The 20,223-nt window shown below is 36.3% G+C and overlaps 2 protein-coding genes across 2 annotated transcripts in view; one reads left to right on the forward strand and one right to left on the reverse strand.

Annotated features, from left to right (window-relative positions):
* The first annotated feature begins 8 nt into the window (after positions 1 to 8).
* On the forward strand, positions 9 to 18,291 carry LOC117422028 (probable RNA-binding protein 18). The gene is made up of 6 exons (XM_034036634.3): positions 9 to 139; positions 1,325 to 1,443; positions 8,981 to 9,107; positions 11,092 to 11,178; positions 15,308 to 15,393; positions 16,939 to 18,291. Exons 2-6 carry the CDS (start codon positions 1,331 to 1,333, stop codon positions 17,096 to 17,098), a joined length of 573 nt encoding a protein of 190 aa, XP_033892525.1. The 5' UTR covers positions 9 to 139; positions 1,325 to 1,330; the 3' UTR covers positions 17,099 to 18,291.
* LOC131697532 (MORN repeat-containing protein 5-like) overlaps positions 5,065 to 20,223 on the reverse strand; it is a 59,525-nt gene continuing 44,366 nt past the window's right edge. Inside the window, exon 5 of the mRNA XM_058987071.1 lies at positions 5,065 to 6,571. Within this exon, the coding sequence (XP_058843054.1) occupies positions 6,417 to 6,571 (155 nt within the window). The 3' untranslated portion in view covers positions 5,065 to 6,416. The remainder of the gene's footprint in view (positions 6,572 to 20,223) is intronic.

Consider the following 20,223-nt stretch of genomic DNA (forward strand, 5'->3'; position numbering starts at 1 on the left):
GTGCAGGACGTCATAGTGCGGTGCCTGTGTTGCTATTTTGTAGTTTAGGGTAGGGAATGGTGTTTTGTGTTTTAGAGGTATTTTAATATTTTACAGTACTTGGTGGTGGAACAAGGAAATAAACTGGTAGTGGAAGACGGTAGGTTTCTTTTTTTAAAAACTTACATTATTATTCACAGCGCCACTGTCAGTTAATATTCAGTATTTTGTTACTGCGTGTTATACTGTTCAGTGATGATTGAAACCTGAAAGTGTGCCGTGTCTGTTGATTTCAAATCGTAATAATATAGTAAATGTTATATATTATGTCTCTACCAACATGTAATGTACTGGTGTGACGTTAAAAACAAATAAATACGTATACAATAATCAATTCTCAAATAGGTTATGTAGTGCGTCATTCACTCTATATATTATAATTAGCACGGTGGGGTATACAGAACACTTGTCTTTGTTTGGCATTCACACGGAATGAATCGGAAACAAATGTGTCCAATTAAATAAATGTCCCTTTTGTAAAGTCTGTAACGGTATGGCATAAGCACGTCATAATTCTTTCAGTTGTGGAACCAGCAGGAGCCATCCCACCCGCTGAAACCTAACTGTTTCATCTGAGCTGTTCAGCTTGCAAATGAAAACGTGTCTGGCAGAACAAATAATGATATACAGTATTATTATGACGCAAAATGGCTTATGGTAAAAAAAAAAGTCATAAACCAGACAGTTAGTCATTTCCTTTTTAATGTTTTTAATCCACATAAAACGATATTCAGTACACACACACACAAAAAAGAAGACTTTGTTGTAGACGAGTTAAGTGTCAATGTGTTTAATGATTGACTCCAAATGGGAAAGGGCCAGCTTGAGGACCAGGTCTTAAAGATGAACTGGTATTCCTGCTGTCCTGGACAAGGGGGTGAGCTTGTCATTCACTGCAGACCATCTATTATTCTGTGTTTGTGGGATGGCCAACATAGATATTTGCCAACACCACATATTCTTTATAATACTGTATAAACGTGTAATGCATAATCAAAATTTGATTGCATTGTTTTTACTGTTTTGTTAGAATTATGAACTTCGGTATCCCTGCTGCAGTAAGAACATGACACGTGCATACTTTAAAACTTTCAAGTTTGTCTCTGAAGGTGGTCATTTTTTAACAAAAATAAATTATGAATCCCCTTGCCAAGAAGGCCTCCATCCAGTCACCTTTTGATCAGATCCTCTCCGAAACTGAATCAGCACACCATACAAAGGTTTCACGCTCTATGAAATTTAAAAGAAATCCGTGCACACAACTATCTATTTCTATCCATTGCAGTGACCTATGGAGTCACAAATTGAAACCCTTCCCTTTGAGAATGCCTCGATCCTCTCAGAAAGCACGTCACAAGAGGGTCATCGACTTTGGATTGGCAACATTGATCCTAAGATTACAGAGTAAGTACTTGGAATCTGTGGGCAAATGATAGAACTGAGTGATGCATATACTGCAAATTACATAATGATATGCCAAATACAGCCTAGCTGATCTAGCTAGAATTATTATTGCTGTTCCAGCAGCTACAGTAGCAAGACTGCATCACAAACTGTACAGTAGGTTACTGAAATTGGGTTTGTAGCCAAACATAAGTTAGTTAGTTGATATCTTTCTAAAATGCTCCTGCAAAATGAGAATGGAATGGTACTTAAGAGGGAAGGACCACAGATACTATCACCGTGGACTGCATCGAACAGGATGATTTCCCCAGTTCTATGAAATGCCATAATAGAATCCAGCTGCGACTACTCCCAGCAGTAGAGTGTAAAATGTTAATCTTATTTAATTTTACTGATATCTTACTTCAGTCAGGTGACTACAGTATCAAATACAAATCTGATCATATCCAAAATAGAATCAGCATAGATTTACAAAGTTAAGCCCCCTTAGTTAAAGTGGGTAAATATGTTTTCAGTGGAAATCACTAAAGTTTTGTCTGCCTTACTAAGGGGTGGATTCAATAAAAAGAAAATACAGTGTCTGCATTATTTCCCTGTTCTGTAGTGACATTCAATCAAATTTTCCCAAGTGAAGTATATTAGTTTTAGATAAATAACCCCAATATATCAGTTAAACGAAGAACAATGATAAGATTACATTTATTTTAATAAGTAGGTTCCAAGAATTATTGAAGTGTAAATGTTTCTGATCCCAGATTGAATGTATGATGAGATTGTCTTTTAGAGTGATGGTGTTTTTAGGGATGTGAAATTACTCCTGTCTGTTTCTGGTCATCTTGCCAGGACACTTGTAAAAGAGACCTCGGTCTCAGTGGATTTTTTCCTTAAAGACGGCATAAAGCAGCACTGTGATTGAATTCACAGCTTAGTTTCTATTATTTATATGAATGAATGGAGACCACAGTTTAGAATTAATAGACATATGTCAAGATTTGTGGTCCTCCGTATTATTCTGTAAGTTTATAATGAAAACGGGCATTCTGGAAAGACTCATTTTACACCGAATAAGAACATCAAGCATATAGTACAAAGTTTTTTAAAGTGTTTTTCAAAAGTGTCCACATATAGCATTGTTATGTATTATTGTTTTGTTTTGGTTACAAATAGGAAGTTTGTCATTGAACAGCTTTAACTTTTTCAAGTTCATGTTACCAGAGCCCTGGCTTTTTTCAAGAGACCTAATTTGTGGCACTTTTTAAATTACTACGTATATACTACCAGTGAGATTCATTTCCTTCTTTTACTTTGCTGAAGAGGGGAGGAAAGGCTGGAGAGAAACAGGAAACAGTTTCAGCATTAAATGTTCAGATGATTAATTACCTCCCTGTTTCTTATTTGCTCTGTTACCACCTACAGTAATGAGATTTCTGTGATCTGAATTGCTTGTGGTTTTCAAACTTGTTGGCCAAGTAAAAAAGGCATTACTCCCCTTGTTAACAGTCTTAAAGGAGTGATAACCAAGGATTCAAAATCATCCTCAGGGGACTAAATCTCTGGAGATGGGGCTATAGGTTATTAGCGTACGTTTCTGAGAGTGTTACATTTTGGGGATATAGGGTAGTGTCTGTGTAGGGTATATAGGGTATTTGTCCATCCTAATGTCACACTTACTGTACATTTTTCCATATATTTGGAAAACCTCTTACTGGATTTAAAGGGCACATAAGGACCTTTTTATTTTATTGTGTTACATGTTCCCATGTGTTGCTACAACTGTTTACGTAAGGTGTGTGTATTGTTTAAAGTTAAAAGTTTAAAAAAGTGGTCAAAATGTAAAAAAAAAAAAAATTTAAACAATACACACACCTTACGGAAACAGTTGTAGCAACACATGGGAACATGTAACACAATAAAATAAAAAGGTCTTTATGTGCCCTTTAATTTTGATGAAACTTGGTTTTAACATTATACAACAATTTACTGGGAGCATCAATCAGATTGTGGGGCTATAGATTCCACATACTGTAAAGCTGTCATTTTAACATTACTATTATGCCTTTTGAACAGGAACAAACAAAAGAACAAAGAAGCTGGTGCTTCAGCCTCTTTTTAAAGGAAGCTGACCTGTGTTAATTGATTATCAATTCTTCAATTGACACCTGGCCACCTGCTGCACATTGGGTTTCAATTAGGCAGACAGGGGGGGTCTACCCTCCCAGCTTTGCCATCCAGCACACACTTTGTTTTTTAACAACATTTAACACATTTTATTTACAAGCAAACAAAACTGTTTAGAAACCCAACCAAAAGTACACTATTTAAAGGGGCAGGCCTCAGCCCTGCCACACGCCCAGTTACTGTGAAGTGTTCATTATTTTAGTTATGAATTTGTGCCAAAAAAAGCCAACTTTCTAAATATAGAAAGGAATTTGAAACAAAATGGAATGGAATTATATTTTTCCTTTTGAGTAGTACAGTTGCATAACTGTCATTGTGAACGGTGTTCACCCAATACAAAAGACAGCAGTAATAAGGTTGTGACATGTTGACCTATTGATGCTCCTTAGGGTAACATTTTCGCTGGTGATAGATTTAGCATGTGTCCAAGTATGTTTTTATTGCCAGTGGTTCTCGGTAGCGTATTGTTTGACACAAGCCCCGAGTCTGGTTTTGAATAGCTCTTGAGGTGCCAGGCGGAAGTTCAGAGGAAAAGGAAAGAGGGGAGAGTTGGGAAGGCTGCTGTCAAGACACGTTCACATCAGGTGACAGGACGGGGAATTCAAAACCTGGCCAAGAAGCAATCGCCACGGCCACGACTTTAAGAATGAACTGTTCGTAAACATGATTCACTACTGCTATGTTTTCAAAAGATGCATCCTCCTGCCAAGCTATTGTTGACTGAAAGCGTGGTACGCTAACCATAGTTATTGTTGTGAAGACCACCTGGCACGTGTGAATGTCAGTGTTTGGTCCATTTATAAAATATCATAGGTTGTAGTTATATTTCATTAGAAGTTGATTTATACAATATTGCACTTTTTTGTTGGTATTTTTCATTATTGTATTTTTCTGCATTCATTTTTTCCCTGAATGTTTTATTTCTACTATTTTTTCTGAGATATAGGGTTTTACAGCAACTCCATGGGAGAAATGTGCTAGTGACTTTAAATCTGATCCCTAACCTTGTATGGTTGCTAGTGACATATATTGGATTTAGGATGATCCAGCCTATATTCAGTGGGACAAATTCAATTATAGGTGTCCTTCAAAAAAAATTGACGATTTTACAAAGCTGCTGCTACTCACCTTATCGACAACACCTCTTACTGTATCTCAAAGACCACTTGAGATGCACACTTCATATTTGCTTGGTTATAGAAACATTGCAGGCTACAGGTGACCTTGACATTGGCTACCGCTGCAGCCCGAGATGTTACCGGCAGGAATTAGACGAGACAGAAGCTGCAGTGAAGCACTGTTGCGCACATTTTTAACAAACACAAAACGCAGGAACAAATAAACAGGGCCTGAGGGCTAAAATAAAAGGTTCAAACAAAAGAACAACACACTTATAGGGTTTTGTCTTCCTTATATACAGGTGGCCACTCCCCAATTGGCATGCAATTACCTAACTGGGGAGTGGCCACACCTGTGATTGTTGGCAGGGGCAGATTTAACCCAATCCCTTTGGCCCTGCCACACTACTGTTGGAGGCTCATGTTACTTTTTTTGTTTTCTGGTTGATAGAGGCTGATGTATTTTATTCAGTAAATATTTCTAATAAAAATATTCTATTTTGTGTCTTCATTTGTTTTAACCTTTTGCCATAGCGGTGATAGAGGCCCCACACTTTAGGTATATTCTGCACAATTGGTACAAAGCTGTATTCTATGCTTCTCTCATTCAAATTTCATTGAGGGTATGGTATAATAAATATTATTTTATCAGACACATTTGTTTAACCTTTAGCCATATCTCAGTAATCGTTTGACAGGCATCATATTTATTCAACTTCTGATCAATGGCTACCATCTGGCAGCCGTGTGACTTAATAATAGTTGATAAAGACCACACGTTGTGACATATGTCTTTCAAATTAAGAAAGGCACAGTAGAATGTATGACATTATTTTGACTTTTATTAAATTGTGCATGAGTAAAGAATCCTATTTGTTTTCAGTTTCCAGATGAATTGCTTCCTTGCGTAATGACATTCCAGTTTTGTAGAAGTGAAAAGTGGTTTCTTTTATATCATGTGCTATCTCTTCAGGAATCTTTAGTATAGAAGGAAATGCTTTCATTCCAATCTTGAGGGGTGGAGGCTGGGAAAAGTGAGAAATTCTTCAGCAAACACCCTTGGGAATTATACGGGAAAACATTCATATAAAGTAAAGGCACTGCTACTGTTCCTGTGTATACATTTCCAGAATGTCAATAACCGAGCCAAGACAATAGAACATGTTCACTGATGCAAATCTGACTGCAAGTATATGCATTTTATGTTTTAATATTTTGCTTGAAATTGCACTGCAAAACATATTTTAAGAAATGTATTATTAAAAATTTATCATGACTGTATAACTTACAGCGGTGGTACTCAACTCTGGCCCTCGAGATCCATTCCAGTCCTGGTCTTTATTCCAAGCAGGTCCTAAATTTGTTAATTGCCTCTTAGCAGCTTCAATGAACTACATTAGAACCTGCTTGGAGTGAAAACCAGGACTGGAATTGATCTCAAGGGCCAGAGTTGAGTACCACTGACTTACAGTAGTGACCAATGTGTTATATCTTTATTTTAACCCCAGTCAGCTGTCACATCTGCATCCACTTACTGAGCAAGGGGACTGAAGATTAAGCTACTGAACCCCTGAGGCAAGTAGGCAAGATGAGGTGAACTACGCACAGACGTTGTTTCCTCCCCAACGCATAGACACCCCCAAACCGTTGTGTTCCTCTTGTCCCAAGATTGGCAACTTAACTCGACAGAGATTCGAAACAGCAGTCTGATGGTCGTATGACCCGCCCTACACTCCAGTGGGGTAGTTCCTTTACTGGACCACCGCTTACAGAGCACTGTAGTTGCTGTAGACCCTCCGACTGGATGAAAGAAGTACAGGGGTGCCCAGCTTCTGTAAAAAAAAACAACACAAGTAGTGAGCTGTTATGGCTGCAGAGCCCCTGGCAGATTGCTGTGGTTTCATACTTGAAGAAGTGACAAACATGTAATTACAATAGGGATGTCCACGGGCTTAGAGTGTGTCCTCAATTTGTGGTCTCTGAGGGCATCTCTTGCTCTTGTGATTAAACCTAAAACCATATATTTTGGAGAAGCACCAAATATGCCCCCAAAATAAGAACTATTTTAATGTTGTGACCAGTATTCCAGGAACAGACAGGATTCATTAAAAAGGTTGAAATGCGCATGATAGTAATTTATTGTACGGCCATGTATGTTATAGTAACTTGCTGTAACAGATGATAGGCCTTTGAAACTAGCAAGAAACAACTAAGTTGCTGGTAGAAATGGTTAATTTATAATCATTCTGATACTTTTGCGTAACCACAACATTGTAAGAGCATGAGGTAATACGGTAAGTACAACTCTATCATCCAGAGAGAAATGTTTGGCAAAGAAAATCTACATTCTCCAAAAGGGACTGAGAAGTTGCGTCACAGGAGTGGCTCACTGTACAAAACAAAGCTTAAAGAGCAGCTTGGTGTGGATAACTATGACATGTTACAGTTATCTGAACTACTGTTCTATTCTTCTTCTTGTTTAGATTCAGTTTGTATATCATTTTCTGTTTCGGTCAGCACATTCTAGTGACTTTTTAAAGCTTGAAGTTCAAAACACCCCTATGGCCTAAATCGAGCTTTCAAACATGTCTTCTGTCTACAACTGGCACACCAGAGTGTAACTTTTAACCTGTGTCCCCACAACAGTCTGTCCCCAGTAGATGAAAGAAATACCACAGTTGTTCTATTTGGTATTTCTTACTGTATTTCTTAACGCTAGGGCTAGGTTGTTGCAGGGGCACAGATTAATGGTTGCACTATGGTGTACCATCTGTACTTGGAGAGAAGACATGTTAGGAAGCACTACTCAGGCCACATGGGTGTTTAATAGAGTCACCAGGATGTGGTGACTGGTTTCTTTAATAGTTTAGAAAGATTCCAAGCATGCAAAACATCAAAAGAGGCTTTAACCAAACTCTCTTTAAATACTGTAACTCCCGTTTTGGGTCTTTGTTTTAACACTAAACATCCAGAACATCTGCTTAATGTACCTACAATGACCGAAACGTTATTTTGACCACTACTGTGTTTTTCTATGTTATAGCTGCCAATGGTGTGATTAAAACACCATTATCATTTCTGATAGTATTATTTCTATTATTGACATCGCCTCTTCAGAAAATGAATTAGTTTAGGACAATGGACTGTAGAAAAATAAAACCGGTTAATTCAAAACATGTACATTTTCTCTTTTGCATTTAACTAACTATCATTGGGAATATAACAAAAATATGAAGTCAAAACAATAGACGAAGACACTCAAGAATGATTTATCAGTGAACAGATAGGCGTAGTATGGCTGTTAATTCAGGAGACACACTTTTTGCACATGTACCGTTTCAACTCCTTTGATGCACATGAACCACACACAGCGTTCTTGCACTGAATGCATGTGTTAGTTGTCTTATTCCCACTGTAAGAAATTCTGAGTCAGAATCGCTGGAGGAAATGTCAGCATCATCTGAATCGCTGTCTTGGATGTTTTTCAGCTTTTCCAAAACTTGTGTTGCAGTAAGAACCCTTCTTCTAGCTGCCATCGTCACTGTGAGAAAAAGCAATCGCTGCATTCAAAGGCAAATGCCATTTTCAAATACCATACAAAGACAAGTGCTTTGTAATCTCATATAAGACTATAGCTAAAGAAAAAATGTACCAGAGAAGGAGGATTTAATCACGTTTTGTGGATTTCATGAGTAAAAATTGGGTCAGAATTACCCCTTGGTTTTTCTAGTGTTAAAGGCCCACAGTTTCATTCTCGTGTTGTGATTTTGAGTCTTACCAGCAGTATCAGCAAATATGTGTTTCTTTTTCTATTTCCCATTAATTACTCCAGATCTGAGCAAATCTATGTCCTGTGTTATGAGTTGCTTCTCAGATTTCTTGGCTATAACAATATTATTCTAATGATAATCTCACTGTACAATGTAATTGAATATTGTTTACAGAGCTAGTGATTACAATCTGTTAGAGTTGACGAAGGTCCTTATTCATAAACATTTTAGAATCTTGCAATTATTTATTTTCAATTTTAATACAGTACCTTATTTAGTATATTTGTTGGCTACATTGTTGGCAAGCTATTTACAGTAAATAGCAAGTTGCTATAATTGTTAAGCTATCTACTGCTGTTCAATTCATCCACTGTACCATACAGTACAATGTGTCACAATCTGCCTAGTAATAAGGTAATCAGCTGTAATTGATCTTTTGTTTTTTTTCTTTTTCTTGCCTCCCCTCCACAGATACAACCTTGTAAAACTTCTGGAACGATTTGGCAAAGTCAAGCAGTTCGATTTTCTGTTCCATAAATCTGGTCCGTTGGAGGGGCAGCCACGAGGGTACTGCTTTGTAAACTTTGAGACAAAAGAGGTAAACATATTCTTCACATCTTTCCATATAAATCTGATTATTTTCCAGAACAGACAGAGTATATTACACATGTTGAGAGAGTTCTATTTTTCAGCAGATCTTGTTTTGCAATCTATCTTGCATTCTTTTAAATATGGTGATGGAATGAGTGACTGAATTGCTCGCTTCCAAATCACGCCACGCTAAGCAGATGCAAAGCTTGATCAAAGGAAAGCAATTTTCCAAATTCAGCAAGTTAACCCTTTCAGGCCTGAATTATATTTGTCAAAATTAAGTTACGTAATTCAAAAAGTAACTTTTCTATGAGAACAGGACAAATACATATGTTTATACACGACCTCAGACTGGGACCGAGGAATCCCGTGAGGTACCAACATGATTTCCGACGACATATAGGAGACAGTGTGGTCCAGTGGTTAAAGTCCAGGACCTGTAACCAGAAGGTCACTGGTTCAAATCCCACCTCTGCCACTGATAATCACCAGTTCAAATCTTACCTCTGCCACTGACTGACTCACTGTGTGACCCTGAGCAAGTCACATAACCTCCTTGTGCTCCATCCTGCGGATGACATGTTAAATCAATGTCCTACTGTAAGTCACTCTGTATATAATGCTCAGTTCACCTCTGCAAAGCGCTTTGTGCTGGTGGTCCACTATAAAAGGCGCTATATAAAAATGAAGATATTATTATTATTATTATTATTATTATTATTATTATTATTATTATTATTATTATTATGTTGGCATACGGTGCTAAGATAAGGCAGGACCTCAAAGTTAATTTGGGGTTAAACATAATTTATTTTCCATAAATTGTACTTGTTATGTGAATGGAATAATCCATGAACATTCGTGGAGTGTCTGGGTTATTTCACTCTCTTGAGGATAGCCGTAAACAACCATCACTGTGTTTCCTCGATGTGAAGAGTTGCAGGCGTGCCTGTGACTTTTATACCATCCTCACTATATACTGGTACTACCTCTACATTATCTAGGACATTTACTCTGCACCAGCCCTTTGATAAGAATGGTCTGTCTTCTGAACATCATAATATTTGTCTGAATAAAAAACCCTCTCAATAGATGTGATTGAGTGGGCAAGCTGGGGACTGTATGTATTCAGACAAGCACAATTTATAACAAAATAAGTATAACATTGATAAAAACTAAGATCTTATTGTATGTATTAAAATCATATCTCAGTAAAATCTAAGAGAACTGCTTTCTTGGTAATGTTTGGAGGAAACCAAGGCTTAGGGTTTAGCAGGGACTTATTGCAGAACCATAATGTCTAAAACAGAAGCACATGTTAAATTGAGAAATACATACTATATTGGAAAATATATATAATATGGATCGTTTAAAAGTCATATACTGGGGTACCCAGTATAAAAGGGTTAGAGTAAGTAGCTTCAAACTTCATTGTATTTGGTTTGTTCAGTCAAATTGTGAGTGGCTCTTATTGCAATTACTCATTGCTTTACTTTCTGATAAGTCTTTGATCCAGTGCCTTTTCTGAAGTTCAGAGTCTGCTCTCTGGTTCTAGTTGCTTGACATAGATATATGTAACAGTTCCTAGATTGTCTTAATAGGAGTAGGAGTTGGCACCATCTATTAATCTTTGGATCAAGTTGCCTTTTGCTTTGCTGGCAATCCACTGCTGTGCACTGGAGGTTGCTGGCGCTTACTAATATAAAGATACTTTGGCTAATCTAACCTACATTCTAATAAAAAACAACATTATTGTAAATATCAGAAACAAATGTTATTTAAAGCTACTTGCTCAATTGTTACTTTGTTATTGTTCTATAAGTATGGAACAGTACATTTTAAAACTGTGGGTTTAGTGAGATACAGTATCTTCCTATCCCTGCTATTAATTAACGCAAGTGCTGACAGCTTCCAGTTTTAGGAAAATGACTGTAAAATTCAGCAGCAGATGTAATTAATGCTTTTTTGATACTCTTTATTTTCCTTTCCAGGAAGCAGAACGAGCTATTCAGCGTTTAAACGGCAAACTGGCCCTGTCTAAGAAGCTGGTGGTACGCTGGGCACACGCACAAGTCAAAGTAAATATTTCTCGAGAAACTTTACAAAAACAAACTACTTTCGGATTTAGAATCTGTGCAGTTTATAGAGGTCGAGGAGACACGTTGAAATGTTTAAAAAAACTAGCATTCTTCCATTTTAATGAATTCTAAGAACACATCTATGCTGTTGATAGTAGAGGACAGGAGTGTCCTTTTGTTTTTGTAATGATAAATCAGCAAACACGAGCCGGAGGTCTTTGTTCAGCGGTCTGTGCTTTAGCAGCAGGTGCAGTTTCTCAACATGCTCCCCACCCATCTGATAGGTTTCATCTTCATAGTAGCATTGCCTTTTAAGTAGGTGTGCACTGAATTAGCCTTGTGATGCTGGGTATTTTCTGCTCTCCACTGTACATTGTATAAAAACACTTGCATTATGCTTTTTATTTTTTTTATTGTTAAGCTATTAATGAACAATATTTACTGATGCACTTCTGGTGTGGCGCTGCATTCCACTACAGGATGTCACATGACGATTGCATGGACATGAGGCTTCTGGGAGTTTGAGTTCATTTAAATCCCATAAACAAGTCATCAGTAATCAGTTACATGTTTTCAAACTCCCAGAAGCCTCACACTCTGGCTCTCCTTCACAATACCATAACCAATCGCTGCTTTTTCTATGACATCTTTGTTTCAACATTTCTGAATAGCTTTACCATAACATACGCATCTTTTCTACATATAAATGTGAGTCAGCAGTTAATACGATTTAATAAAAGTACGTTATAGTGGAATTATTTTGTTAACTCTAGATACACACATTTTATTGAAGAGTCTAATACATTGTTTCAACCAGGTCTTGTAATTGTTTAACATTAGATTTTGATTACTATACCACCTTTTCACACAATGAAAGACCCACTGATGTAAACAGTGTCTGATCCTAATACCACTTCCCTAAAACCCTTTAAACTTCCTCCAAACTTGACCTCTCCTGGTTGTATCTGTATTGTACTTAGGATTTTAAGGAGGTCAATAAATCATCCCTAGAGGAAATGCCAGTAGAAATAATAAAGTGCTAAAGTGCAGCAATTATTTGGCTCTCCTGCTATTTAGATCATTAAAATAGATCCCAATGAATCTTCTTTGGAATCGAGGCTTTATAATACTCTGGAAAGCCCAAACAAATGATTTCAAGATTCAAGTGAAACGATGCTATCAAAGTGCATATCAAAGTGCTGGGAATAAATATCCCACTGCCAAAAACAATGGCCATTTTCTGTTACTACAATAACAAATGGCATTTCCCCTGCATTCCCCAGGGTCACTTTGTTTGGGATGCCGGAGGATGTGGTGGTAAGGCGTTATCATCTTCCTAGACTTAATAGCTTTTCATCACCTGGTTGGCTGCCGTCCTGGTAACACCGACACCATTGACGTTCTACACCATAGTGGACCATATAGCCTCATTGGTAGCATAACTGATTTTCCAAATAACTCAATTTCATGCTGAGTGACCTCAGCTGTAAGGACTCTCAGCTCCTCAGAAAACATTTATTTTCTGTGCACCAAGAGGACTTTGCTGCCCTTCTTGTGACATATTTCTTTTGTTTGGTTTGATTTTTGTGCTCTACAAATCTCATACAGTGCCTACTGCTCTCTGTACTCCTAACTCACCTCACCTCTGGGCTGTAAGTGCGGCCGCTAAATAGCCCGCTGCACAGGCGGTGCTCATTGAGACCCTCATTATCCTGATTGCGGCTCATTATTTGTGCGTGTTTAAATTTGCATTGCTCTTAAGCTTATATAGGCCGCAGGGCAAAATAATTGCCTGGCCGCTAGTCAATTTGGATTTTGCAGCTGCAATTGTTTGCACTGCGCCTTCCTTACATCAGCCCTATAGATTCTTATTTTGAACAACAGGTCTGTGCTGCCATTTATTTAAAGTAGTGATGAAATGTATTTGAAAATCAGTGTCGAAAAATGAGCAAAGAAGAACCAACAACAAAAGATGGTCTAGTGATAACATTGCCATGGCTAACAAGTGACATGCATCCCTTGCCACAACTGTAAATACAAAGTTAGAGCCTTTAATAACATGAGAAAGTAGATCCCTGTGATCTACAGCCACCTATAGACTGGTAAAAATGACAAATGGTAGATGCCTCCATGTACCCCCAGATTATGATACTAACATTCTTCTATCCTAAAGAATGTTAGCAAGCTTCAGAAAATTGGATTAGCCGTTCTCCAGATATATGCAATACAGACAGATAGACGCATCACTCCAGTTACAGTTGCGTACGACTACAGTGTATAATGAGGTGAAAGTTGGAGGAGGGAGGCACCAAGGAGGGCTTCCCACAGACTGTTCATATTTCTCTGCTGCTTGCTGCTGAATATTGAGGTCAGGTTGGGTGTAGCGGTAACTCCCCCAGCCTCCAAGAACAGGTGCTAAATAAGGATATCCTACTGTAGACAGGGATTGGATTATCCATCTCCTGTGGTCATGCCCAAAGCAGTATTTAAGACTAAATGTGTTTGCAAAACAACTACAATTTATGTAGTGTCTTTTACATAGCAAAAGAAGCCAGCAACAGAGATTTATGATTTTTTTTTAAAAGCTTTTGAGCTGATTTTAGTCGTGTTGTTGATTCTATATAGATTTATCCTTGATTACATATTTCTTTTATATAGTCAGGCCCCTGTTAGTACCTATCAGTAGCAATTACACTTATAAAATTGTCACGTCTACAATACAGAAATACAATTCTAAAAAATACCACACTGTATTCCTTACCTTAATGGTGGCATAAATCCCAAAGGAGAAATGGAAACAGCAAACTTTGAGTTAAAAATGATCTTGATACTGTTGGTGACTTCAGTTAGCAAATGCACTAGCTTATCTAAAATAAACTAAACCAAAAGACAAGCTGTATATGTTTTTCAGTTATTATAAAACCTTTTTCTGTATTTGTTTATCAATAATCAGATTTATACTTGTTTTGTTATTTTTACAAATAATGCACGAGACAGCACATTTAAAAAAATAAAATGGTACATATATTGGTGTATTATTATAAATATATTTGTATTTGATGTGCTTAACAATGATTACTTTAGAATCCTGCTACTTACTAAATTCGAATAATCAGTTGTATTGGCAGTAATATTACTATGAGCAGCCCCAAGAGTTACAGCATTTGGCAGTTTGAGAAAATGTCACCTGTGTTGGATATTCAATGCAAAGCATCTGCAGATGATCACAGGAGCTGTGTTGGTACACATTGGTTTTGTGAGAGACACTGCATTTGTCTTCGGTTAAGCTCTGAATTGACGGTGAAGGCTTTTAAACCATAATCCTTATGAATATAGGGAAAAATAAGAAATATTATATGAATTTGTTACTGTATCAATAGTTCAGTTTATTTAACCCAGTAACATACTTTCCCAATTAATTTTGGAGCTTGGCAGAAGGAAGGATTTAGTATGTTTAAGAGGGTCATTGTTAATAGTGTATTTATAATGTTGACACAAAGCCTTTGTAGTCTGACCACAAGGAATACACTGTCTGAAATAGAACCTGTGAGATATGGTGCAGGATTGAAAAAGTTAACAGCCGTGGGCCATTTCAAAAGTACTGCTGAAAAACAAGTTTGAATGCATGCCAGAGAAAACATTTCGGAGGAAGCAGAACACACTGATGGTATTTTGGGAGGCACTTTCATTTTTCATTTTCTAAAATACAAATAAAAAAAAAACTTTTGAACCCAGTTTTCCTTCATTTGGGACGGTTACTAAGCACTGCTAGTTCTTGGAAAGAAATGTGTATACAAAGTACTTTAAAAACTGTTGAAAGAAATGAGATCCCCACATTAAAATTTTCAGATAGAAAAAGAACCCAGTGGTGAAGTTTAAAAGCATGGGCTTTTCCATGTCTTGAAAATAACAGTTGTCTAAATGCAGTACACACAATTGCATAGCGTGGCATCTGAAACTAAGATTCATTGGCAGCTTGGAATACATATGCTGACATATGGGCACTGTTCATTAGTGGTATGTTTTTAATTTGGGAGTATGTGGGTTTATAACATTCAGAATTCTGTTTTGAAGTTTGAATTTTATTTTTGACTAAATCTTTGTGTGTGTGTGTTTTTTTTTTTTTCAGAGATTCGATCAGTTCAGAAATGATAAAGTTCTTCCTATCAGTCTTGAACCTTCGTCTAGCACAGACCAAACTCCAACCACACTAACGTAAGTGCATGGGTGTGTGTGCGTGTGTTTTGTGTATGTTCTTGTAATATTTTGAAATGTCCCAAAGGTTTATAGTTAATGAACTTGAATGGACTATAAACAGTTTTTAGATTTTACATATAACTAAACTGGTTAAATAAACAACATTATTATCAGGCAAATTTCAACACAATGCAGAAGGCTTTGTTTTTCTTTTTGTACTTACTACAGTATATAATACAGTATGGAACATTAGGCTATTGTCTTACTCTTATTTGATTAATTATAAAAATATATTGCCCCCTTCGGTCACAGTGTGTATAATTGTACCATGTTTGTTAAAGTTTTTTTTTTTTTTTTGGCAGGATAACTTCTCATATCCCATAGGGGTCACATTAACAGTTTTATCATTCTAAACATTTAATTAAAAAACTATGAACGAAGGGTATATAACATACAAAACCATACTAACTTATACTGCAAACGCTGTTGATGTTGCATAAAAAGGGATTTGATGTGCTGTCTTTCATTCAGACACTCCTATAAAAACCATGACAAGTCACTCCCATCCTCTTTGTGAGCTCGTATTTGAGAGAGTCATTTGTTTTGGGAAAATCAGTTCATTACAAATGGAAAAAGGTGTATCCCATGGAATGTTCTCAATGAAGCTAAACAGTTATATTAATTTTTATTTATTTTTTTAAACCGTGCATGTAGAATATTATTATTTTACTTTAAATCCTACATTGGCTTTCAGCTGTACTGCCTTTAACTGTGAAGTTGTTGCTAATTTGCAGAACAAGTATGCAGATATTGAAACAAACATTGATTAAAATGTATTCCTTAGAGGAAGAATGACATATACATGGATTAATATTCCCAAAAGAAATCATAAACCCTTCAGCAGTCAGCCTCCCTGCCCTACATTTGTATATGCAACGTATTAACTGATGTCTGAAATATAGTAACGTGGTAAAACTAAGTAGTCAAATGTTTTGTCTTGTAACTTAATCAAAAGATGGCACAAGTCAAAACTTTTGTCTACTTTACTTCGTGGTCAATTTGATCAATCTATACCCTGATAGTCCACAGCTGGATTTTATTAGAACATTTTACAGCACTGGGGAATGACCGTGGGGTAGGTGGTTAAAAAATAGGTGGTTGATGCAATTCAGGACTGTGCCCTGGTACTGTAAAAACTTAAAGTCCAGCTGTGGCTTATCTCGGGATAATTGTTGATGAAATCGGCCCCATAGTTTCTTAGAATTTTGTATTGAGTGTTTCGAAGCTATGTATAGTTGAATTGGGTGTAAGGTTTAAGTGCACTCCTTATATATTCTCTCCACTATTAAACAGTGCAAGATTGTTCTCCAATAAAACATAAAATAAAATAATCCTAGATAAATCTGTGTTTGCCCCAAAGCTATTTTAAATCATGACTGAAAATCCCAAGTAACAAATGAAAAAACTGCATTATGGCAGTATAACCATATCAAAGCAGTATGATATCCCTAAGATTAAAGCTCAGATGTTTTTTTCTAATGGTTTTTCCTTGTTTCTTTACAGCGTTAATGCAAAAATAAAAGCTATTGAAGCCAAACTGAAAATGATGGCAGACAACCCAGATGCAGACTATAGTGGACCCTCAGCTTACTCATACAATAAACCCACAGAGAAAAAACGAACTGCTCCTTATAGCAAACAGCCCCGCAGAACCAAACGATGACACTTTCAAAGAGGAGCTTTACATTAGGAACTGTTTCTGCACTCTTTACAATCCTATGATCTTTTGTATCATGGAAGTACAGATTTTTTTTTTTTTTCAGAAACGTTATAGATAACTTATTAAATTTGGTTGTAAACTCCAACATTCTGTAATGAGGTCAAGTTTCTGTGTAGGGTATGTTGAGCTGCTGGGTAGGTTACATACCGGAGGTGTCTGCTGGTACAGTAAAGTTCAATTTTATCACTGTTTTGTGTTGTTTTTGTTTGTTTTTTAAATGTGCTTCATCTCCTAGAAAGTTTGATAAATATGAGGGTTTTTTCTATTGAAATTTTGTACCATTTAGGCAGAATGTTTTGAATGGGTATGTTTTGCTATATTTTTCATTATCATCTATTGTTGTTGATACTGTTTTCCTTCTTGAAATGTGTACAAACTTGTGTGATGATTTTCATTATTAAGCTTGGCTTTTTTAGTATTATTATTTTTTAGTATTATTTGAGCGTGTTTATTTTAAAACTTTGCTTGCATAATCATATTTGTGTGTGTGTGTGTGTGTGTGTGTGTGTGTGTGTGTGTGTGCAAGCTACAAAAATGCATAGACCTCTAATTTAGTATGACATATACCTGTTTCAGTTGGTATACAAAAGATGAAAGTATAACCCTTTTTGATGTGAAGCTATTGTAAATGAGACCAAATGAACTAACTAGACTGCTTGTGAATCAAGCTTGACTGTACACTGATTACTCCACTAAAGCCACTCTTAGATAGAAGTGTTAATTTTCTGTTCTGCCGAGTTCTTCAGTATTCAACAACACAAATGTTATTTTCAGGGTTTCAAACCATTTCTGAATCATATATGGTGTAGTTTATTACAGCTTTCTATTGTCCTCTGAAGCAGAAGAGACTGCCTAAACAATAGAAAGTCCTTCAGTCTACCCAAATACGGGGTGAAATTATGTTGTCATAATGATTTACAGTATTGCACATTGTATTGCTTAACTTTAAAGGAGAAAGTATACATATATCATGTGGAAAGTACTAGGAATAGTATTATTATATTGTCTCTGATGTTTTAATTGCAGCAAGGGTCATTACAATTAACTAACGACTTTGAAGTTTCAGGAAACCCAACTAATCCTCATGTTTAAAGTCTATGCCTTTTTATGTGATTTAAAAAAAAAAAAAAATGTTACCACTATTGTGAAGTGACTTTCATTTCATTCTCCTAATGCTGACCCATTTAGCTGTCAGAATGAATAAAAATGAGTGCATGAAGTCCACTAAATCCTGATCTTCTCATGTTACTTTCCTTGGATTATTCCATGATGAGACTACTGGTGGATCTTCCACAGTATTATCTAGTTACAAAATGAGCCCATACCTTTGGACTGTGTTTTTTCATTTTTATTTAAGTATGTGCTGGTGTGTGTGTATATATATATATATATATATATATATATATATATATATATATATATATATATAAAGGTGCACTAAGGTTCTCAGAAGGATGAAACCGCTGAAAACATTACTGAACTCTATAGTAAACTAATCTCTAAATGAAAGTGTCTTTGTTAAAATGCATATAAATAGTACTGTATATGCAGTTATCTTTTTATGTGTTATTAGTAAAAGAAATGATCCCTGTAGTAAGACAGCTGTATACACACTTGGGTCAAAAGCGATCGATTGCCTTCAATTTGGTCAAGCTGTTTGACTACAGATAAAGTTTTGAGTACAGAGATGCATTAAACTCTTTTTGTATCTTTTCACCTGCAGGCCCAACTCGTTTCTTGTATTGGATTTGAAGTAGGAATTTGTATTCACTGCATTGTAGTTACCATCCAAGCATACAAAAAACACTCACTAAAAAGGCAATTATTACAAAAAATTGTTCTGCAGCATTTTATTTTAATAGTTCTGATTTGATATGTAACAAGTTTATATCTAGTTACAGAAAAAGATATTCAACTATCATAGTATGAGTGAAAATTGTCTTTTTTATATAAAGAAAAAGCAAAACTACAGACGATAGTTGATCTTTCTAAAGTATGTGAGGGACAGCTGCCAATCCTGGATTATGAATTTACAAACGATTGTTTCTCTAATCGGCTCGTAGTTTGCTTTAGTAAATGTTTAACATTATGAACCAGGGCGTTCATAGAAAATAGTGAAATACTAAACATTTCACTTTCCATTATATCCTCGATAGACAAACCCAATAACGAGTAGTACAATGACGCATACTGTATTTGGCATTGTGTTGCAGTGCTGGAGTATTAGCAATGGCGGGATTTAGCAGTGTATGTGTTAATTCATTCATTACTGTTTACAAATGAAGTCTACTTAGATGCAGGATCTCTTTTGCGGTATTGTGTGTCTAGACGGGTTTACAGGTCGCTGGACTGATGCTTGAGGTCAATTGACTTGCCTCAGGGCTTTGGATAAGGTCAGACTCCAAATGTGCAGGGATTCGAACCCAGACGGTTAATTGACTTAAAAAATGTATTTGAACCCAATAGAAGCATGGAAAAAGGTCAGTATTTAGGATATTCACATTTAAGCAAGACTCTGAGTAAAGTGCATATCCTACAGGACAGGCCATTGTCCAAATAGATGGGTCAGATGTACCAGTTTTTGCTACAGTGGAAAATTTGTACCACATTCTTCATAAAATCGAAATATAAACCTACCTAGAAAACTGGTACCAACATTAAACTTGGAGAAAAAAGCTTTGTAATTTCACCCCAATGCAACTCCCTTCGGAACTGTATAGCTAGAGGGTTTTGTTCTTCCAGAGCACTTGTTTTTACCCTATTCTCTTTCATTAACTGTGTGATTGACCTGTTTGCTTGTATTGTTATAACTTTTGCTGTAGCCAAAACGTTGCGTCTCTATCCTGTGTAGCCATTTAAGATACAGTACAATATATAATATTAATTATCCTGCTTTAAAGCATACACTAAATACAATTTTCGGGATTACAGTGTCGCTGCCTGCAACATTTTAATACTCATATAGGCTACGCTTATCATACATTCAGAATATCTCGTTTTATAAAACCTGCTTTATTTGGTCCATAAATTATGAATTCTATTGGATCACACAACAGCATTATTTGTAT

This window comes from Acipenser ruthenus, chromosome 15, assembly GCF_902713425.1.
Source record: "Acipenser ruthenus chromosome 15, fAciRut3.2 maternal haplotype, whole genome shotgun sequence".
In the NCBI taxonomy this organism is placed as follows: domain Eukaryota; kingdom Metazoa; phylum Chordata; class Actinopteri; order Acipenseriformes; family Acipenseridae; genus Acipenser; species Acipenser ruthenus.